The 24449-nt window shown below is 39.7% G+C and overlaps 1 protein-coding gene across 3 annotated transcripts in view; it reads right to left on the bottom strand.

The window, feature by feature from the left end:
- Nucleotides 1-24449, bottom strand: part of LOC140171242 (quinone oxidoreductase-like protein 2 homolog) — a 53520-nt gene that overhangs the window by 8091 nt on the left and 20980 nt on the right. For all 3 annotated transcript variants that reach the window (XR_011861581.1, XR_011861580.1, XM_072194471.1), the window contains exons 6-8: nucleotides 24269-24378; nucleotides 23465-23546; nucleotides 21795-21976 (exon numbers count right to left, since the gene is read on the bottom strand). Coding sequence is in view for 1 of the 3 variants with exons in the window: in XM_072194471.1 (XP_072050572.1) it covers nucleotides 21795-21976; nucleotides 23465-23546; nucleotides 24269-24378 (374 nt within the window). In the remaining 2 variants the exon portion in view is untranslated. The remainder of the gene's footprint in view (nucleotides 1-21794; nucleotides 21977-23464; nucleotides 23547-24268; nucleotides 24379-24449) is intronic.

The following is a 24449-nucleotide window of genomic DNA, read 5'->3' as shown; positions in this document are numbered from 1 at the left end:
AATGTAAAAAAAACCAATAACAGATATTTGTAACATCAAAACAAAATGATTGCACAGGGTCGCTGGTTTGAGATACATAGCTATGATGTAAAAAAAACCATGTCATTATAGCCTGGAGTACGCGCAATGTGAAAGGTGTTGTGACGTTTCGACGTTAAGTAAATATGGATGTTTGCCCACATTAATTTGTATGAAATGTGCTTCATATTATTCTGTTTAATGTGGGTGTCCATTTGTTTTTCTTTATTTTTTTTGAAAGGTCGCAATAGCTTATTAAAGTTTGTGCGTACTACATGTAAGTGTATCTCAAACCAGGGAAGTGTAATTATGTGTTCGTGCATGATTGATACCATATAAATGGTGATCATTGTGTGGCCTAGATGTGTATCGAAATGCAAGTACATGTGGTAAAATGTTCAGCCTAGGCGTGGAATATTATGTATTATTTAGCCTAATGTGGCATTAATTTTGTGGGTCTCCTCTCATTGCGTAACATGACCAAATCCAATCGTTCATATGGGGTAAATCTGGTTGATCTATCATAATAGTGGGCTTGTGATTGTTTACTTGTTGCAGAATGTGACTGAACTAGTTCATAAGCGTACGCGAACGTGTTTGTAAATTGTTGAGATACCTATGATGATCATCGCGTAAATGTACTTGGGTGTCATTTGAGTCATCAATATTACCTAAGAGGATGTGTATAGGTAGTAACGGTTCCTCACCTTTTTCGAGTGAATACGGGGAGAATCCTGTTGTTGAGTGGACTGTGGCGTTATAACAAAGTTTAACTTGCCCAAGTATATCAATCCATGAATGTGAGTCTAGTCCATTTGCTTCTAAACGTCTAGTCAGTTGGTCTTTGAGAGTTTTATGAAAACGTTCAACTTGACCATTGCAATTAGGCCTATAACTAGTTGTGCGCGTTTTTGTTACACCTGATTGTTTCAATAGTGACTGAAACACGCGTGATTCGAAAGCAGCGCCTCGATCTGAATGGATACTAATTGGTAGACCATGATTTGGTACATAATGGTCAAATAAAGCTTCTATAACTGATATGGCTGTCTGATTTTTCATTGGGTACAATTCGATATATTTTGTGAATAAATCGGTTACCGTGAGAATACAGCAATGGCCAGATAGATGGTGTCACTGGCATATCAGTTATGTCAATTGCAATATGGCTTCGCCTTGGCTTTTGTATCGGGCGCAGTGGCGCTTTCATGGCGGGGACAGGGTTTGCATGTTTCTGACATGCTTCACATGTAGTGCAATAATCATATATGTCATCTGCCATGCGTGGCATTTCGCTGTGGGTGAATCCACTTTTGTCTTTGTTGTAACTGAGGAAGGTATTCTTTGATCCATCTGCGCCAAAACAGGTCTGCCAGATACTGGACTTGCCTCCACCGACGCTTGGCATACTGACTCAGCTTTCCTGCAGCGGCTGGTGGTAAGATCATGTCACTCTTTAGTTGAAGAAGGTGATTTGGTGTAAGTGGCTCTAAATCAGATACTTCTCCAGGAACATTGGTGAGTGGTCGGCTGTTAACTATGGCTTCTATCTCACACAGTAATGTATGAAGAGAGTCATCTGTTAGTATTTGTTCCTTTATAACAGAGCACATCACTTTCCTGATTGTCCTTGTTTGACGTTCCCAGATGCCTCCATGGTGACTTCCTGCTGGTGGATTAAAGGTCCACTCAATCTCTCTTTGCAGAAGGTAGTCATGGATTCTGTCTTGATTCCAAGCTGCAATTTCTCGGCGTAACTCTCTTTCTGCCCCTATCAAATTGGTGCCATTGTCAGAGCGGATCTGTTTCACTTGGCCTCTTCTGGACACGAATCGTCATATGACATTTACGCAGGCATCGGTATCCAAAGACGCTGCCATTTCAATGTGTATGGCTTTGGATGCAAGGCAGACGAACACTACACCATATCGCTTGACTATACTACGGCCTTGTTTAACTTCTAGTGGACCGAAATAGTCCATTCCGACTCTTGAAAATGGTGGCTCTCCTGGAGTGACTCTGTCTTTGGGAAGATCACTCATCATCTGCTGTTGTACTTTTGCATTCCTCTTTCTGCAGGTGATGCAACTGTTGATAACCTTTCTAGCTGCTGCATTGGCATTTGTTATCCAGTACTTCTTGTGCAGATGCGCCAACATGTGGTTTCTGCCCCCATGTCCAGTTGCTTCATGGACGTCATGTAAAATCAACTTTGCAATGTGGGACTTCTTTGGTATGATTGATGGAAATTTTGTCTTTTCAGGTAGAGCTGACTTAGCCAGTCGACCACCTACTCTGATTACTCCATCTTCTATAAATGGATTAAGTCTGTAGAGAGGACTTGCTTTCTTAATCTTGCTAACTTGTCGCAAGTTGTCTTCTGGCTGACTGTCATTACTTCTCAATTGCAGCTCTTTTAGTGTCTTAATTTCTTCTGGATATGCCTTGGTTTGGACATATACTATCACAGCTCTTTCTGCTTCTTGCATGTCAGCAACATTAAGCAAATCTGTAATGTTGCCATGCTCTTCATTCTCATCATTCTTTCTACCATCATCATCTCCATTATCAACTCTATCATCAACTCTGTCATCATCTCTATCACGACAGATCTTGCGGAGATGTTTCTTGACTCTGAGGATCCATGCAACACAACGACAAAGTTGATACCATGAGGAGAATCGTGTAAGTAGTTTCTCCATTGTATCTGTTGCTTCTTCTGTCAACGCTGTGTTGACTACTAATTTCTTTTTAACTTCTGGATCATCAGCTAGCTCTTCAGCACTGTTTCCAATGGTAGTCTTCGGCCACTGGTTTTCTGCCTTGTGTAAGAAATCTGGACCATCAGTCCACCTTCTATTCTTGAGGAAGCAATCAACGGCTACGCCCCTTGAGCAGTCGTCTGCAGGGTTTGAGCTGGTTCCTACATACTTCCATTGGTGTGGCTGGGAGCCATCTCTAATCAATGCGACTCGATTAGCCACAAAGGTGTGGAATCTGGCGGTGTCATTGTTAATATACTTGATCACGGTCTGACTATCAGTCCAGAAGTATGTGCTTTCAACTTTCAACTGTAGTTCCTTTTGCAACATGTTGTTGACCTTTACTGCCATTGCAGCTGCAGTTAACTCTAGGCGAGGTATAGTTATGATCTTCAAAGGAGCAACTCTTGCCTTGGCTGTCAAGAGAGTAAGATGCACTTGACCACTCTCATTAACGAATCGTAAGTAACTCACTGAACCATACCCCTTCTGACTTGCATCACAGAAGTGGTGCATCTGGACTTCACTTTCTTCAAAGTCCTTGGGCTTGAAACATCTTTCGATGGTGAAATCTGACAATTTCGGTACTTCATCAAGCCATCTTTCCCAACGCAGTCAGAAGCTCACTAGGAATAGACTCATCCCAACCAAGCTGCAGCTTGCTTAAGTTCTGCAGTATTTGTTTTGCTGGCAGGATTGCTGGAGCAACAAATCCTAGCGGGTCATAGATGGAGCTTACAGTTGCTAGGATGCCTCTTCTGGTAGGAGGTCTCTCTTTCACCTTAATATGGAAGCCAAACCTGTCGGTTTCTGGTGACCATAGCAACCCCAGCACCTTTTCTGATGGTAACTCTTCATTCTTCAAATCTAGTGTCTTTGTAGTCTCAGCTCTATCGTCTTCAGGAACTGACTGCAACACTTCTCTTGAGTTACTCAACCACTTGGTCAACTTGAAACCACCATCCTTACACAAATTGGTGAGATCACTGACGAGTTGAATAGCTTTGCTTTCTTTTTCGATAGATTTGAGGTAATCATCGACATAGAAGTTGGACAGCACTGTGTTGCACACCTCTTCACTATATTTCTCCTTACCATCATCAGCGGTCTTTCTCAGTGCGAAATTTGCACATGAAGGTGACGAAGTTGCACCGAACAAGTGCACATTCATCCTATATTCCTTCAGAGGCAGACTCAGGTCACCGTTGGGCCACCATAGAAATCTTACTAAGTCTCTGTCTGGTTCTGGTACACGCACTTGATGGTACATTGCTTTTATGTCTGCTACAACTCCAACAGGGTGCTCTCTAAACCTCGTCAACACACCTACCAAGTTGCTTGTCAAGTCGGGTCCTTTTAGCAATTGTGAGTTTAAAGACTGGCCCATGTACTTCGCCGCACAATCACATACAACTCGCAGCTTGCCCTTGGTGGGGTGAAACACCCCATGGTGGGGGACGTACCACACCTTGCCATCCTTTCTATTGCATGCATCTTTGGGCACTTCTTCTGCATAATCATTTTAAACATATCATTCATGAATGCAGTGTATTGGTCGTTGAAAACCGAGTCCCTTTCTAACTTCCTCTTCAGATGGCATGCCCGCTGTTCGGCTTGATGTATATTGTTCGGCAATTTCATGTCATCATCTTTGAGCGGAAACCTACTTGGTAGTGCCCATCTACATACTTGATTGATGCTTCTACTCTGTTTAGGAATTGTCCTTCACTCACGCTTCTCTCTGGTTTATCATCAATGATTCGCTCATTGAACTCAGCGTTGTAGAGTTTCTCTAATTGCTGGTCAATAGTGTCATGTGCCTTAATTCTGTGGATGACTGATGTCCTTTTGTGTTCTTTATTTTTGACACCATACACTGTCCATCCGAGTCTAGTTTGGCAGGCGAAAGGTCCTTCACCTTGGCTATTTACTACATGTATTGGCTCAAATGCTTTAGGCACATTATTTCCTATGAGGAGACCAATATGGCATTGAGATTCATCATTTAATCTTCCTAGCTTAACTTCTTCCATATAAGGAATTGCATCAATATCATCCTGGTTGATGATGTCAGCCAAGTCACCAGGGATCTTATCTTGTGTATATGCCTTTGGAAGAGAGATGATATTATTTCTGTTCATGTCAGAAACTTCTAAATCTTGGATGATTTCACTGTCTACTATGATATCATCTGTTATGGTTTCAATTTCCAATTTGGTTTTCTTGCCTTTAACATGCAGTTCCTTTTGCAGCCTTTCAGAACAGAATACAGCATCACTGCCGTTGTCGAGATAGGCGTAAGTTTCTACAGACATTCTGGAAACTCTTGAGTAGACTATGACTGGTATTATTGTGGGATATGATTCACTAGATTTAACTCCGCGCCTGTAAGCCCACATGTCTGATTGGCAACTTCACCAGACTTCTTTGTCTCTTCCTGTTTCACATGCAGCACTGTTGGATGGCGCTTTTACATGTCTTGCAGGTAAGCTTGTATTTGCAGATTTTACTGTAATGTGTTGCTTTCTTTAGGCAGCCAAAACAAACTCCCAACTCTCTTAGATACTGCAACCGGTCACTTATAGGCTTTTCCTTCAATTTGTTACACATTTCCAAAGTGTGATCTTTACCCTTGCAATATGTACACGGCTTGTCGGCTCCTGGGCTACTTGACGACACATTTGGCCTGGCTCCTGGACTATATGACATTACATTTGGTCTGGCTCCTGGGCTATTTGATGTCACACTTGCCGACACAGCTTCTGTGTTTGTTGCTAGATTTCTTCTAGCTTTATAAGTCTGATAGTTTGGGTTTTTACCCTTTCTTCCTTCTTAGTACTATCTTCCTTCTCCGTCACACTTCTACCGTAGGCAGCATTAGTTGCGATTCTAGTCTGTTTTTCTAAGAAGGAGGTGAAGTCTTCAAATGTTACCACTTTGTTTCTTTCTTCTTCTACATAATCTACTTGTCTCCTCCATCTGTCTCTCATACTATATGGTAACTTCATCATCAACATTCTAATGTTTGCTGTACTTTGCAACTCATTAGTATAGCCCAGGCTGGTCATGGTATTTTTGCATTCTAACAAAAATAATGACAAATCTTGTAGCCCTGAACTATCACCTTTCACATTCGCCACTGCCTCATCTTTGCTAAGTAAGCCTCTGCAATCTTGTGCTTATTACCATATTTCCTTTCCAGCAACCTTTTTGCTTCCAGGTAACCAACCTCATCATCCATGTGAATACAACTTTTCACCAAACTGTTGGCTTCACCTCTTGTGTACTGTTCAAGATAGTACAGACGGTCTCTATTGCTTTTGCTCTTATTTTCGATTATGAATTCGAAGGCTCTTATAAACGTAATATACAAAAGCGGGTCTCCAGTAAATGTCTGTAATGTCCGCTTTGGTAAACTTGCTTGTTTATGCTGTTCGACCAGCAGCCTTGTCAAGTTGTCTTGGTTATGCGTGCCAAATTTTCTATACTGGTATCTTCTTTCACTTCTATTGGCTCGCTTTTTTACATGTTGCCGTGGCAACATGACTTATTTTTTTCTTCACATCAGGCTCTGGTGACAAATTTACTCTATGACCGTACTTTACTGATGAAGGCCCTTCATGTTCATACTGTTCACTGTACTGTTCTTGACCATACTGTTCATCAATATTTTCATATTTAGTGGCAGACAAATAATGTGGGGTATTCTGTCCCTGTACTCTCTGATTCCTCAGGTGCTGCTGCAGGAAACAAGACTTCACTTGGTGGTGGAAAGTTGACTTGCATAACTTGACTGGTTGTTAACCTGCTTCTTGGTTGAACTTGTTGACCTAAATCGGTATGTACTTTACCATCAGTAGTCATGCCCACTGCTGGCTGCTCCTTTGCAGGTCCCAACTCCACATGTGTGTATTTTGGTCTTGCCCCTGGATTTAGACCTACAGCACCAATTGTATCATGTTTAGCTAGGAACTTGCCATCAATTTCTTGACCTTCTCTAGTGTTGTGGTTCAACCACTGCCTCACTGATGTGTTTGTATCTGGTTGAGCTTCTGTGAGGTCATCAAGCACCGATTTTGGTCTACTTCTTAAACTCTGGGATTTATGTTCATAATCCTCCAATACATCTATTTTGGCTTGCTCTATGTTTATTTCGGTCTTCATTTCCAACCACTCTCTTTGTTGTTGCAAGTCCCTTGCCCTGGCTTGCATTTCTTGTTCCAAGTCTCTTGCCCTTGCTTGGATATTAAATTCCTCACTTTCTAAAGCTTGTTTTTCCTTCAATGCTTTGGCTCGACATTCTAGCTCTACCTTTCTCGTTGCTGCTTGTAATAAAGCATATTCTGTACTTTTAGATAGTGCATCACTTTTATAAGATCTTCTGCTTCTTAATGCGGAACCGCTGTTATGACTCGACATGATGTTTTCGATAGTACCGAAACGAACGAATTAACGAAACGACGCCGATGCAAGCAACGGCGCCAAATATTTTCAAAGTGAACAACGGTTCACAAATTTATGTGAGAAACTATACGTAGGACCTGTGTAAGGTGTGCTTTGTGAGGGCTACATGTGTCGAAACCTGAAATAAATGCGAATGTCAGTATACACGAAACTTCGGCTTGAATGCAGGCCCTACGTTGCTTACCGACGGGTGGGAGAAAGCTCGATGCACCCGTTTATTGTGTGCCGACGGCGGGAGTAAGCTCTTTGCGTCCGTTTATTGATAACAAAATACCACAAAACTCTTTTTTAGGTAGAAGTCCTGTGTCAGTGTTGTATGATTCTATGAGTTATTCCTGCATGCACTAGCTGTGCAACTGCAAGATTACTAATGACAGTATTAGAGGCGTACATGCAGGCACTTTACTACCAAACTTTATTTGAATTGTCGTAGCGACTTCATGACGGGTGGGAGTAAACTTGTTACCCTTTATTAGATATTTATTAAAAAATACCACAAAGCTATTTTTCAGTAGTAGTCCCGTGTCAGTTTGTGCTTGTGTTGTCGTGGCGACTCGTGGGAGTGTTAGAAATGTACATGCAGGCACTACTACTGATATCTTTATTTGATTTCTGAATCGGATTCATAGGCCTTGATAACTTCTTTGAAGTTCTAATCTATAAGCTTCTACCAAGTGTGCATTTATCTACATGCACACTCATTAATATTTGCTATATTCAGTGACGTCTGACATGACTGGAGGCTGTGGTGACTGTCTGTGCCAATGCAATGTTTATGTTTACACTGCTGACACGACCTTAAGCTTTTAGCTATTTTTAGGTAAGCTTACAAACAGACGCTCAACTGAACCTTTATTTGGTAACTATTTACCAACTATAGCATCTTCTTACAGACAATTAATCTTTACAAATGTAGGGGCAAACTTGGATTGCTCCGTGGTTAGCAGAAGCTTGGTACTAAAATAATACAATCTTCGATGACTCGGAACCAACAACAAAAGGTGACACAAATCATCACAAATCCAAGGATACACTTTAGCTGAAACGTATCTTGATGATGTTTATTATCTTCACTTGCTATTCTTCTTCTTGTTCTTGTCACAAATACTAATTATGTTGGTTCAGGTAAAGATTAATTGTGTCTTTACCGAGAGCTTCTACACTACAATACTTCAAAATACAAGATGACAGCCTCCAGTGCCAAATTCGCACCAAATTACATGTGATTGATGGGCTGCAGGCTATGTTTAGCTTATACTTCAAGGGCGCTCATCACATAAACAAACATGCCATAGGAATGCAATGATTAAGGATGCACAACACTTAAACAAACTTTGATTTTGGTAAATGGCATCAACACTGATCTTTCTGTTTGGGTAGTCTTGGTTTGTTGTCATATAGCCATGAAATTGCTGTTCTGATATGTGGGTCAGCTTGTTGTAATTCATACAGGTCTTCTTCGTAAAAAGAGAGAATGTTTTCTGGTGAGTTGTCTGCATTTGGAGTTTCGTCAACATCTGGACCTAGAATGTCTTGGTTATTCATATTATTTGTGGTGTCATGGTCAATCACGAATATGTCTTGTACTGGTAGCTCGTTGTTACTGGTTTCAGAGTCAGAGTAGGGATAGCGGCTGAGGCTATCTGCGTTTGTATGCTTAGATCCAGATTTGTGTATGATAGTGAAGTCTAGAGGGTCTAATTCTAATGCCCATCTTGTGCGTTTACCTGTTAGGTCAGAGGTCAAATCTAATTTGCGTAATGCTAATAGTGGTCGGTGGTCAGTAATGATAGTGAATGTCGACTCTCTGAGGTAATGTCTGAACCTACGTATGGATGCTACAATGGCATAGAATTCTCTGTCAAAGGTGGACCATTTGCGCTCTGTTTTAGAGAGAGAAGCCGAAAAATATGCAACAACATGCTCTTTACCGTTAAGGTCTCGTTGTGCTAGTACGCTACTAATGCTGGTGTTTGAAGCATCGGTATACAAAGTCCAGGGCAGAGAGAAGTCAGGATGTGAAACGATGGGTGACGACGTTAAAGCCGTCTTGAGGGTGGTGAAAGCTTTCTCACATTCATCATCCCAAATGAAGGGTACATCTTTCTGAGTTAATTTGTTTAGTGGATTGGCAATTTCACTAAAATTCCTGATAAAACGTCTATAATAAGATCCTAGTGAACAAAATCCACGTACTTGGGTTGCGTTTGTGGGCGTGGCCAGTCTTTGACCTTTTGAATGTTACGGGGGTCAGGTGAGCATCCTTGACCTGAGATCACGTGACCTAAGAAGTGAACTTCTTTGCTGAAGAATGTGCATTTCTTGGGGTTTAGTTTAAGACCTGCTGCTTGTAAATGGTCAAGGACTTCTCGGAGGTTCGATAATTTTTCTTCAAATGTACGTCCAAAACAGCAAATGTCGTCTAAGTAGCAGACGACCTTTGACCATCTTATACCTCGGAAGACCTTCTCGATTAGGCGCTGAAAGCTCTGACCAGCATTACAAAGGCCAAAGGGCATGACCTTCCACTGGTAGAGGTTGACCCCAGTCGTAAATGCAGTCTTCGGACGATCCTGGGGGGTCGTGTCTGATGGTATCCAGAGGACAGATCCATGCAACTGAAAAATTTATTTCCGCCTAAACTCTCAATTGTTTCTTCCAAAGAGGGGACAGGGTGCGAATCTTTCTTTGTGGATCGATTTACAGCTCTATAATCCAAAACGAGCCTGTAGGTAGGGGGTTCATTGCCAATTGGTTTCTTTTTAACTAATATTACTGGAGATGACCAGGGACTATCACTGGTCTCAATCAAGTCTTGCTCTAGAAGTTTATTACACTGTCTATCGATTTCTGCTCTGATTTTTGGTGAGTTTCTATATGCTCGTTGTTTGACTGGGGGATTATCCCCTGTATCAATAGAATGTGTAATCAGGTCTGTTTGACCATAGGGGTGCTCCTCTGTAGAGAACACGTCAGCATACTCAAGAAGTGAAGATTGAACTTGTTGTTTTTGAGTCTTGGTCAGGTCCGTATGTGACAAGTCAAATATGGGGCTTTGTTTGTTAACTTTGTTTGCATTTGGTACTTGGTCTGACCCTTGGTTACTAGCTGTGAGGATTTGAAAATGTCCAACGCATGGGTACAATTTGCCTATAATAGTGCCCAATTGTAATTCAATAGGTTGATCTGTAAAGTTTGCTATGTTGACAGGGACTTCATTGTTTACTGATTTGACAACGCTGTGTGCTATTTGAACAAAATCATTATCTAGTTTGGTGGCTTCAAAAACTGAATCATAGCCTGTGAAATGTTCTCTAACGCTACTGAGGTGATCAATATTCAGAAATCCTTGAACAATAGTTTCAGATCTTGCTGGGAGTATTACATTGGTAGGCAAAAAAACTGGAGTACCTTTAGAATACCCTACCACATCGACGGCGCCTTGAAGCTGCACCTTTTTTGTAAAACTACACCGGCGTCGGCACAAATTACTTATTAATGGGATAGATTTAAATTAAGTTAGAGGTTTATGAGTCAGGTTTTTAATAAAGTATGTCGGCGTTTGACTTAATGAAGTTTGCAATCATCAAGGTAATAAGTGTTAGTACGATTAAATTATTGTGGTTACTTCTAGATAGTAATAATGTCATTTGAATTGAATTTAAGCATAATGAAATAACTAGGCCTATATTGCATTATATAATGGCTTAGAAGTATTAATTATGCGTAATAGATTTTAATGTACTCAAGTAATGATGACCGCATCAAAAGATGATGTTAATAAGCATGATATAATTATAATTAGTGTGGGGCCGATTGTAATTGGTTATGAATGATTATATAATTATAATTATTATGATGGATTAGAGGGCGATGGTAGTTAATTAATAATTATGACATAATAATAATGAGTGTGAGGGATAAGAGGGTTGTTGTAAGTAATTAACAATGATTGTTAATAGTGATTAAAGTTATATTGATAAGAGGAATGTTAATTGTTAATGAGTGGTTTGATTAAGAATGAGTAGCATTAATTTCATGGAGTAAATACGTTAAGTATCATATATTGAATAATGATGTGATGGTGAATGAAGGTATCGTTGTTGCTGTGCTACAGCGACGCCGCAAAGGTATCGCTGTTGCCGTGCTACATCGACGGCGCCGGCTAGACCATTTATGAGGGGCCTACACCGGCGTGTAAGGTAGACCTATTTCCGTAAGGCTACACCGACGGTGCAAAGGTGCATCTTAAGTAGGCCTAATTGTTAAAGTTGTCATATTAGCAAATGAGTGTGGTGGAGGAAGGTATCGTTGTTGCCGTGCTACAGCGACGGCGCAAAGCTAGACCTTTTACAGGACTACACCGACGGGCGCTTGAAAGGTATCGCCGTTGCCGTGCTACAGCGACGGCGCCGAAGCTATACCTTTTCAATGGGCTACACCGACGGCGCGAAGGTGTCGTTGTTGCCGTGCTACAGCGACGGCGCAAAGCTAGACATTTTTGAGGGGCCAAACCGACGGCGCGAAAGTATACCTATATTTCCGTATGGTAACACCAACGGCACTGAGGTATACCTTATTTGGTCATGTCACCAAATTAATGAAGGGGAGGAAGGTATCGCTGTTGCCGTGCTACGGCGACGGCGCCGGCTATACTCTTTTACTGGGCTACACCGACGTAGCGCTGAAGGTATCGCCGTTGCCGTGCTACAGCGACGGCGCCGGCTATACCTTTTACTGGGCTACACCGGCGCAAAGCTATCGTTGTTGCTGTGCTACAGCGGCGGCGCAAAGCTGGACGTTTTGCGTATGGTGTCATGACTTGATCAAATAAATGTAATGAACAGGAGGAAGGTATCGCTGTTGCCGTGCTACAGCGACGCCGCTAACCTATACCTTGCCATTGGGTGATTTTTTTTTTATTTTTTTTATTATTTGATTATTTAAAGAATAAAAATAAATGACCAGCTTGGTTTTAGGATTAAGCAACACATGTTTATTTACGCTCACCGCCCAGGCCTGACTTAAAAGCCGTTAAAAAACTATTCCCTATTATTATATGCACGTATTGAATCATATATTTGCATATTGATACAAGTGATCGTTGGATTGTAGATGATTATGCTTGGGCGATATACATATGATGCACATGTGAAATGGGGAGTTGCTTGTTTGTGGGCAAGAGGAAATATTAAGTTAAGTTGTCATTGGTAAGCGCATAATGCACATAACTTAGTTTGCACCTGGTTGTCACTGGTTGGGGCATTTTATGAACACGATACACTGGTTTATGTGATTTCATAATTTCCAGATATTATAAATAAAAACAGGACCGTGACCACTGAAAAGTTAATTAAAAAGAAACAGAACTTTTGCACCTGGTTATCACTGGTTGGGGCCTTTTATGAACGACGTACACACTGGTTTATGTGATTTCATACGTTGTAGTTGTTTAGTTGTTATAAATAAAACAGACCACTGAAAAGTTAATTAAGAAGAAAATGGTCATACAGTCCCGACTAGTTAGGTGAAAAAATAAGCATCATAAGACATTTTTTTACAAGTTCAACAAAACATTGTGAATGAAACAGAACTGTAATTATCTTCCATCTTTATTCAGATTTGTATTGAACGTAAGAACGCGGTCAATGTAAAGTAAAGCTTGTGAGTGGTAGGGCGTTTTATGAACGACGTATAATCATGATAATTTTTATCATTTAGGCCTGTACTTAGCAAGGTCGTTTAAAAAGAAGAAATTTGGTACAAAAATCATGGAAATCGATAGTAGGGTTGTTGAGAAATTGTCGTTCACGGCGATGTCGCTGTAGCCTGCAACAACGATAACCTTCCTCATAGGCATCGCATTAATGGGTGAATATTTATAAAGTTTTGTTTGTTTGTTTGTCAATTAATTCATTAATTATCAAACGGCGATGTCGCTGTAGCCTGCAACAACGATAACCTTCCTCATAGGCATCGCATTAATGGGTGAATATTTATCAAGTTTGTTTGTTTGTTTGTTAATTCATTCATTAATTATCAAACGGCGATGTCGCTGTAGCCCTGCAACAACGGTAACCTTCCTCGTGTGCATCATAATTTACATATTATACGGTAATTAATGACTGAGTATTGTTAAAAGTTAATGTTTTTATTTAATGTTCTTAAGTTAATTAATAATTCCTTTAAATAAGATAATTAATGAATGGAAACCGATCATTATGCAGATTTATGATTCCTGGCTGATTATGGGAAGCAAAGCAATAATTATGAACATTAATTAAATTTAAAATTTACTAATGTTCCTCTTCTTCATTATATAGTGGCATTATTAATTAAATTACTACAATGTTGTTTTGAATCTCTCTCGTTCGCTTTATTTAATTTGCTAAATTAAGTGATTTATATATTGCACTGAGTTAATCCATACATCATTCAATGTAATCCTATCATCGAGTTTCGCGCCGTCGGTGTAGCAGGGCTAAAACTAGGGTAGCTTCGGCGACGGTCAAATGTGGTAGGGTATTGTAAAGTTTAGCCAAAAAACTTTGCAAGGTTCAGGTATAAGGTCCCTTTTTCTTAAGAGTGGAATTTGGTGCTGTTGACAACGGAGGTTACCGTGTTTGAAATGAATTGAAATATCATGTTTTGATTGAAAATCTAGCCCGAGGAGGATGGGTTTCATCCTGCCCTGTGGCGAAATTACATGAAAAATATGCCGCATAGTAGTATTGTTAATTGACAATGTTAATTGGACAGATCCTAACAACTTTAATGGTGTGCCTGTCACTGTAACTAAAGTAATATTTGGTGTACCGATGAAGACGGGGTTATTTTGTGTAAGGTAAAGTAAGGTGTCATGCCTGATAAGGCTAGCCCCGGAACCTGTATCAAGATATGTATGAACATTATGGCCATTAATTTTGGTGATAATGGTTTGAGAAAATTCATTTACTGAAGTATCTGCGTGTAGTTCATTGAATTCTACATTTACCTGGGTCACATGACTGTTAGTATGGGGGTTTTGTGAGGCAGGTGGTGATTGACCCACATCACCACCTAGCGACGGTTTCCCTGTAAATTGAAAGTTACTCTACGGTCACGTTGTGGTGACTGTGATGGGGAACGGCCCTGCGAGGGTGAGCGGTTTGGGTAAGGACTATTATAGTGCCTAAAATTACTTTGAGGCCTACGGTCACCTGAAAATGATCTGTCTGATCGGCCGTTGTACGCGCTGCGATCTCGGTTGAATGAGGGCGAGCTCCTATTGCGTGTGTCTTGACGCCAGGGTGGGGGTCCATTGCCGTTTTGGCGGGGGCGTTCAAAAGAAGATGATCTTGCGCGCGAATCGCGTGAGCGGTCGTAAGACGAGCTAAAATTTCGTGATCTATCATAATTTGGATTGAAATCGCGTGCTCGATCAAAAGACATAGACCTATGTTGGTAGCGGCGCCGTTACCGTAATGTCGCTGGCGGTCATAGCCACGCCGAAGCGGTTGTTGTCGCGCCGCTCTGCGGTGTAATCGGGGCGCATGTTTGAAGCGATGCGCTGTAAAGTGTCACCTTGACGCTTTATTTCCTCCAAAATATTCTTTGAATCTGCATTGTTGGAGGTGGAGAGGATTTTGAATTCCTCTAAAAGTTGTTGTAAGATAGGGTCCGGGTTATTGATGGGCTGAATTAAATCAACTGACTCGATTTGGGCCACAATTGGTGCATGGGCAGATGCAGAATCAATGTGTGGAGTGTTTTTATACTCCAATTGGGCTCTTTCGTTGTTTTTGCCAACTCTGACAGCAGTGGCGATGTCTTGAACATCATTCTCATGTAATTTTGCTCTGAGAAAGGGGGAAACACCTGCAATCAAGCGGCGCAGTGTTTCCTGTTGTTTTTGGGGAACAGAATAATCTGGAAATGCTTGGCTTGTGAGATTTTTCAGTTCCGCGATATAGACTTCAATATTCTCCTCGGGTTTACGAGGTCTGGCTGTCAAAGAGCCTTGAAAAATTCGTATGAAATCCTGGTTATTAAAAACATCGCAAAGATGTTCTTTGCACGCGTCGTAGTCCTCTTTTATGTCTCGGGTAAAGTCTCTGTAGACTTTGTATGCGTTCCCTGCTAATTTTTGGGGGAGGATTGATATTAGACGAGTGTTCAGATCGTCATCGTCCTCGGCAAGAGGGCGTATTGAATCTTCGATCCTTGAAAACCAATCGGCGATGTTATCCGATGGTTTACCATGAAATTGGGGTAAATCCAAAGTCATTTGGAATTGGTTTTGCATTGCCATGTTGTATTTTGGTTTACAAAAGTCCACAAATAAATGTAATGTTTTGAACTGAACTCACCCTTCCGTAACGGGTTGTAGGGTAATAGTAAGGTCACTCAAAAGTACACAAAATATTTGCTGAGTGGAGATGCCTGGGGTAAGTACTAGAGCATCAGTGAGAAGTTGAGCTCTTACCAATTAACATATGTGAATAGTAAATAGTTATAGCAAATAAGCTGAGTGCAATACAGGCCAATTATGCTTGATGAGCTAATACAAATCCTTCTGAATATACCTCGGCAAGAGAAGTGTATCTGATGGTCAGTGCATACAGCGATTGTGGTAAAGGGGCTAATGTAACACCTCGAATCAATTGTTGCCACTGGTTAAAAAATTGAATAAGTTCAACGGCTTGTGAAATTGTCAAATTGTTAAAACGGACTTGAAGTGTACTCTTAAAAGTGTTTTGGTTAATGGATACAATGGAGACTGAAAGGAGTGTTGGCTGAAAGTTTTCTGACCACACATCTGGGATACTTATGTAAATACTCATGCCCAGGGAGATTCAGCAAGATTTTAAGAACTGATGATAATATGCAAAATGTGGAACATGTACCGATTTAAAAAGAATATAGACATGTAACAATAATTGATTGGAATATGGGTAAAAGCAAAAAGGGGCAAAAGGGGTAAATAATTATTATATAGATGATTTGTTTAACTTTGATTGATAAACGTAACGTCTGACCAACTGTTATAGGTGATTAGACTATTATCGGACAAAATTGAGAACGTATTCAATTAAAAGTGAAAATGTATGTTGGTGGGTGTCGATATATTTAATGTTAAAAATATGACAACTATTGTTTCTCATTTCCTGAATTATTTGCAAATTTTGGTCGCCCGTTAGATTTTCGAATTTGATCTCGGCTAATATGCAGACAAGTTGTGTATTATGTGAAGATGGTTCTACTGAAACATAAATTATCGTTGGATTAAAGGGGGGTGGCCATGAAGGTGGAATTTGAATGTTAATGCTCATAGCCAATCATTGTGTATTAATGGACGAAATTTGAGTGTGATAAGCAAAGGCCAGCGAAGAAAAACACCTTCTCCTGAACACAAAGAAGACAAAAATAATGGTTGTAGACAGAGAGCGGAAAAGTGATGAGTTTGTGATAGATGGACAGCAGATTGAGGAGGTGAAGCAATTTGAATATCTGGGTTCAATGATTAACAACAGTGGTGACAGCACAACTGAAATTAAGAGAAGACTGGCTATTGTAAGGACAACTGTGCAGGGCATGTCAAGCATATGGAAAAGCAGAGGCCTATCCATTGACCTCAAGGTACGCCTACTTCGTGCAACTGTGTTTTCCATTGCCACTTATGGATGCGAGTCTTGGGCTATGACCAAGAATGATAGGAAAAGAGTAGATGCTTTTGAGATGTGGTGTTACAGGAGGCTTCTACGAGTGACATGGAAAGACAGGAGAACAAATTCCTGGATCCTCGACAAGATTGGTACTAGTCTAACCATCAGAAGCGGCATAATGGAGAGAAAGCTGAAGTACTTTGGCCATATTGTCAGGAAACATGGAGGTGTAGAAAACAGATTTTGCAAGGGGCTATGGAAGGCAACGAGGAAGAGGACGTCCACCAACATCTTGGACTAATGACGTGAAGCTGGTTTCTAACCAGGGAATGCAAGGTGCAACGCACTTGGCATCAGATCGAGTGAGATGGCGTACTCTTGTGAAGACCACAGCAGCGCTACACAGCGCCACCTGACACAGAGAGAGAGAAGCAAATTGAAAACTGTGCTGGGGATTAGATCCTGAGTGTGCTACGGGGGTGCACCAATGGCCGATTAAAAATGTATTTGGGTTTTGGAGTATTGCTTCTAAAATAAGGTGACAGTGAGAATGATCTTGTAGTTGGTTAAAAACGGCACCAACAACAACGGTATACAATTCAGAAGCGGGGTTTTCGGAAATGGAATACAAAAGAATACGTTGCGGGGTGTACTGGGGTGGCCAAGCATGGGGGTAAATTAATGTAAATGACATGGAAAACTAAAGAGGGTGTATTTATGAAAGTAGTGGTATATTTAATAAGATACAATATAAAATAAATATTACCTTATCTGGGAGGATTAGATATCACCACATATAAACACAAAATAAACATATAAATTGGAGTGAATACCACACTGAAAGTTCTTACAGGTTGAAGAATAACTCCGGGTAGGATTCCAATGAATAGTGAATAATTTGATGTGACACACGTAGTTGTCGACACAGTCCAGTAGAAAATTTCGTCTTCTGAAGAATATGCGACGGTGATCCGAAAATCAAAATTGAATAGGCGATGAAATGATGCTGAATTAAAATATATAGTGATCCGGGGCGAACTGGAGCTAAAAGTTATCAAAATGGTGATGACATTATATTGTTCCGGTGATAATCCACAGGTGAAGTGTAAAACATGTCCAAAAGTTATAGCGATGAAAAATATGAGCGTTGATATGCGTCGGGGTCCAAAAGTTAAAGCAAATGATGAAAATAATAAAGTGACGAAATGAAGACTTCCTTCGGGGCAAATGGTGATGAAAATGAAAGTGATGGTCGAGATGCGCCGGTAATCCAAAAGTTAAATCAGATGATAAAATGAAGAATTGCAAGGATTAAAATGTCCACGGCAGGGTAAAGGCTGACTCAACTGGTTATACTTCCGTTATCCAATAGTATCACTTACATTAACAGGGGCTGCCAAAATTTCAAAATGGCCGACATTGAAAATGAAAATTATCTATACTGCGCCAATAAAGTATCCTTACAGTTGGAAAAATAATCACAATTTTGAAACTGAACAATATTGGGGTAAATTTGTTTTTTTAATAGATGCACTATCTAATCCTGCACATTATGACACCACATTGAATCCAATGTGACCTCAAGAAGTAAAGTTACAAGCATTTGAATAGACGAATGTCCAGTTTTAAAAGTGACAAACTGGCCTATACAAGGCGCAAAAAGATTCCAACAAAGCGAAACAAAGAGACAACACAGTTTCTTCAATGAAGCATTATTTAAAACAGTTTTTATTAAGTTTTTACTTCTCTGTACTTTTCAAAGCTTTCATTTTAATTTGTCAGTTCTTTTGTTTCAATTTTCTTTTGTTCCTTTTGTTTTAAATTAAAGCCAAACGCATAAATTAGCCAGTCACCACTCTCAAACCAGATGTCTAGTCTGTGGAGTTTTGAATAGGCTAGTTTGTCACTTCTAAAACTGGACCTTCGTCTAATCAAATGCTTGTAACTTTGCTTCTTGAAGTCACATTGGATTCAATGTGGTGTCATAATGTGCAGGATTAGCTAGTGCATCTATTAAAAAAAAAAATTTACCCCAATATTGTTCCGTTCTGAAATTGAGATTATTTTTCCAAGTGGAAGGATACTTTATTGGCGCAGTATATATCTCAGTCCTTGAAGCTCCTGCAAGCATAATTTTGATGTCTATACCCATGTTTGCAGGATCAAGGAGTCCAATAAAATCACTAAGAACAGCCCAGGACACAAATTCCAAGATGGTTGCCACTGAATTTTAAAATGGCTGCCATTTAAATCAATTTTGTCTATATCGCAGTCGTTGAAGCTCTAAGGAGCATGTCTCTGATGCATTATGCCGTATTGTCAGAATCAAGGATTCCGGCCAATACATTTAGGTTTTGAAATCCGCTTGCCTTCACATTGCCCAGCGGTGGGTGAGGCGGTGAGAGCGCTTTTTCAAAATGGCATCAATAATAACACCATAAATAATCAACGACATGTCTATAACCTAAACACAAGAAGTATCAAAGCCTTAGTACTTTACTTAGTAGGATAAGTGGGTAAGTGCAATAGCTGTCCTGTAAACATTTGGCACTATATTGTACTACTCATATGTCAGCTACACATGGCAGCTATTGCACTTACCCAATTGGGCACTCAACAGTCGTTGTCCCAACTCCAAGATCAACAACTAATCTAATCATATTCAGTAACTCTATTTGTAAAAGGATTAATTCTAGGAAAAAAATGAAACGATAGCTAAGAGTAGCTTCATGACGTAGCTCCCAGTTGCTGATAGGTGCTGGGTTTACTGTACTGATGATACTGGTGTTGATACAGTAGCTCCCAATTGCTGGTTGGTACTGGGGTATCTATCTACTGCTGGTATTGGTGATGATAAAGTAGCTACCAACTGATTGTTGCTGGGTTTAGCTATCTAATGTTGATATTGGCGTTGATGAAGTAACTTCCTATTGCTGATTGGTGTTGATGAAGCAGCTTTCAATTGAAGTAAATGTTCATTGGCGCTAAGGTAGCCATCTACTGCTAATATTGGTGTTGACGAAGCAGCTACCAATTGCTGCTTGTTGCTGTGTTAACCATCTACTGCTGACATTAATCCTTTTACAAATAGAGTTACTGAATATGATTAGATTAGTTGTTGATCTTGGATGTGGGACATCGACTGTTGAGTGCCCAAGTGGGTAAGTGGAATAGCTGCCATGTGTAGCTGACATGTGTATATGAGTACAATATATAATATATTGCCAAATGCTCACAGAACAGCTATTGCACTTACCCACTTATCCTACTAAGTAAATTACTAAGGCTTTGATACTTCTTGTGCTTAGGTAATAGACATGTCGTTGATTATTTATGGTGTCATTATTGATGCCATTTTGAAAAAGCGCTCTCACCACCTCACCCACCGCTGGCCAATGTGAAGGCAAACGGATTTCAAAACCTAAATGTATTGGCTGGAATCCTTAGAGCTTCAACGACTGAGATATAGACAAAATTGATTTAAATGGCAGCCATTTTAAAATTCAGTGGCAGCCATCATAGAATTTGTGTCCTGGGCTGTTCTTAGTGATTTTATTGGACTCATTGATCCTGCAAACATGGGTATAGACATCAAAATTATGCTTCCAGGAGCTTCAAGGACTGAGATTATATAGATAATTTTCATTTTCAATGTCGGCCATTTTGAAATTTTGGCAGCCATCTTGTAAATTTAGGTCCCCTGTTGATGTAAGTGATATTATAGGATTCCTTGACCCTAAAAACATGGGTGTAGACATCAAAATTATGCTGCTAGGAGCTTCACTGGCCTATAGCTAGTTATTTTGATTTTTGTGATTTTGGCGGCCATTTTGAAAAAAGCGCCCTCACCGCCTCACCCACCGCTGGCCAATGTGCAGGCAAGCGGATTTCAAAACCTCAATGCATTAGGGTCCCAAAAATACCTGCCTCCATAAATCCCCCTGGGGGGAGTGAGGTTAGCATAGCCCACAGTCTATATGTGCAGAAAACCTCTTACATAGTCAATTTAAGAGGTCATTGCACTTTAAATGTCCTTGCCCAAAAACGACTTTATCCACACACATTGTTTTTGGTCATCTTTTTGTGAACATAATGGGTCAGTTTTTGAGTAAGAATGTTTAAGTAATGCACCCACGCTTTTCAGGAAATTATAAGTTTTATGTCAGATCAATTTGCAAAATATGGGTAAAAATGCTAAATTTTGACGTTTTTGGCTCAAAATTAGGGTTGAAACATTGTTAAATCTCACTGATATTGGCTTTGTTTGATAGATAATTTTAATATCTTTCATTAGACACCAAAAATGTGAAAATCGAGGCTGTTGTTAATAAACAGCATGCATAATCTGAATTATACAGGAAAAGCGGGTCAAATTTGAGGTCATTGACCTCTGATGTCACGCTCCACCGCTCACGACACTCAAGACTTCACTTTTCAGATGTCCCATGGGATGTTCTATCCAACTCTCATAACAAGACACCTGGTCATTTTTGTCAAAGAAATTCTTGCTATCTCTTGGACCAGTTAGTTCCTTGTCCAAGGGAATTTTAAGCTAACTCAATTTTTCCACGAGAGCGTACTAGGCACCACCAGGGTTTGAACCCGCAATTTCTCGCACCATAGTCGAACGCCTTATCGATTGAGCTAACTTGACTGCTACATCTCGTATACTCTGTGCATTGTAATCAACAGTCCTAGATACTCCGTTACTAATTATTTGGTCTCATTGGGAGTTGAGAGTAACATAGATGCATATTTTGCTGGTTACAGTACCAAACTGTGCATGCTTCCCTAATTGTGCAGAGAATAAACAAAGGTAGTATGTCAATACACCTGTGGCGCAACTACCTAAAAGGAGTGGCAGCACTCTCAACTCCAAATGAGATCAAGTATATATAATACTAACCATCTGAGACATTGTTTGAATACATCACCCCCTACTGCATCACATATTACATCAGCTCCTCTATCATCTGTCATTTCTTTCACTACGTCTCTTATACTCTGTGTGTTGTAATCAATAGTCCCAATAGCGCCTTTGTCTGCAACAACCTTGCATTTTTCTGGACCACCAGCTGCACCAATAACCTGTATCATCGTAACAAATATGAGTCAATCACAAATAAGCCTAAGGATCAAAAATTTAGAGATGGTAGCAAGTCACTTTTTGCAAGTCCAAGTCAAGTCACAAGTCATTAGGTCCAGGTCCAAGTCACAAGTCATTTATTCCAGTCCAAATTCAAGTCATTTTTGCAAGTCCAAGTCAAGACATGTTATTTGTTCCAATCCAAAGTCAAGTCACTTAGTCCTAGTTCAAGTCAAGTCACACACTATTTTGCTCAAGTAACACATTAACAATAATCTACACTAGCCTACTACGAATTCTATTATTTCAGAAGTTGAGGGGATAGCTTTTTTACTTGCATTGGTGACACTTTTTGCCAGTCTAAATCAAATCACAAGTAATTTTTCACAAATCCAAGTCAAGTCACAAGTCAATAGTTGCAAGTCAAATCATAAGTTATAAAAATAGCAACTCTAGTCCAAGCCACATGACACAAGTCTACAATTCTGCTCAAAATACATGGGGTTAAAGGGGCATTTAAAAAAAAAAAAACCTCTGGCTACATAATGTTTATACAAATAACTTCTTGGAGCCTAATTCGTTTAGCAAAAATATCATCAATTTGAATTACGTTCTGGAGTACCAGAACAAAATTACAACATATTGGCCTATGGAGCAGTGTAATACACATTATTATGCATAACACAAAATCGGAATCAACTGAAAATTTGGGAATGAGCTTTCTTTGTGGATATCTACTGAAAAATGTCATAAAGAGAGGATGCTAGGATCACAAAATACTCCATTAAGAGCAATCTATCCTCTTATTTCACAAAATAGCCCATGTGAAAGTGTTTGTCAATGGCAAAACTACAAAAGCAGATATATCTGTTCAAAATAGCTCTCATATTCAAACGGGCATTTTGAGCCCTGTCACAAAATATGATTAGATGTTGTAAATGGATTACTTCAATTCATCTCTCCTATTGCCCATTAATAAGCATAAGAAAAAGTACAATATTAATAGAGTTATTTACAGCAAGACTAGTCCATATTTGAGGTTATGATGTGATTTCTTGTTAACAACATCAACTTTTTTGTTTATTCAAAATATTACTAAATTCAATTTGAAATCATCATCATGCATCATGTAATAAGCCCAATCGGCATTGTAACTTCCAGTTTTTGAGAGCAGTTTTGGGACACTTTGACCTCTGTCATATCGGGGAAAAAGCTGTAATTATTATTCATTTATTTATTATTGTAATAATGTTATTATTAAAAATATTTTAAATAATTAATTTATAAAATAACCATGTTTTTAAACAATTTTTATTCCAGTAAAAAGTTTTTAATTAAAATTGTGTACGCACATATTTTCCTGATAAGTCAGAGAGCAAAGTGTCCCAAAACTGCAAAAACTGTCCCACAGTGCATTGCAAATTTCAATTGGCTTATTAAGAAACAAAGCACATTTTACTTTTGATAAAGAGGACTGTACTTGTACAAACCTTTGCTCCAATAACATTAGTTGCCAAGTCTACAGTAGCTAAGCCAACAGCTCCTGCAGCAGCTGTAACTAACACTGTTTCCCTGTGGAATACAAACAAAGTGTTCAATTTGATTATGCTTCTCAATTCAATTTTACCCCATCCACTATTCAGTAACATGAGGGGTAATATGTGACATGATCTGGTCCATGGGGGTCAAAGGAGGCATTTTTGAAAATTGAGTTACTGTAAATATTACATTACACATACAATCATATACTGAAAACACCAAAGGTGTACCATACTTGGTTCTAAAGTTTTTTGATGGCTATTTTCTTATGTATTTTATTGTTTTTTAATTCATATTTTTGCCTTTATCTCAGTTTCAAATTTGCTGCCTTTGGCCCCCATGGACCAGATCGTATAATGCAAACATTGGCACTTATAGTTCAGTACATCTGTCCTAAAACAAATTTCCTAATTCTTTAGAGTTCCCGGTACGAGATGAGAAGAGGCAAAGTCTCGGCTCCTTATACAAACTCGATGACCAATGGGTCAACCATTTAGCTACATCTCAAAACTTAATGGCTACAACATGTTGGTTTGGGCAAAGGAAAGATGGCAAAGGAAGACCAAAGTCCTGATGGATTTATCAAGTAAAGATAATGGCACGGTGCCCTCTCCAAGATATGCTTGGCTCTTGCTGAAAATTGCTAATATAACTTTGGCCTCACATCATGTGGGGCATAACACATAACAGGCGAACCAATCAATCAGTTTACTCTCTGGTTTAAAGTTTCCTTAATCTGGTTTATGCTTCCTTACCCTGGTTTAGTGTTAGCCCTTCTTGTTAACCCCAACCATGCTGTACCGTATGATATTACCACAGCGGCCCCTTCTTCATAACTCATAGAATCTGGCATACGAAAAACACTCTGTAACAAAACATATTGGTAAAATATCATGTCAAAAATGTAAGAGAGTTCAAATGAATGGATTATAAAAT

Source organism: Amphiura filiformis, chromosome 15, assembly GCF_039555335.1.
Source record: "Amphiura filiformis chromosome 15, Afil_fr2py, whole genome shotgun sequence".
NCBI classification, from domain to species: Eukaryota; Metazoa; Echinodermata; class Ophiuroidea; order Amphilepidida; family Amphiuridae; genus Amphiura; species Amphiura filiformis.
Note: the sequence above shows the minus strand (reverse complement) of the source record. Positions and strands in the feature narration are given on the sequence as shown.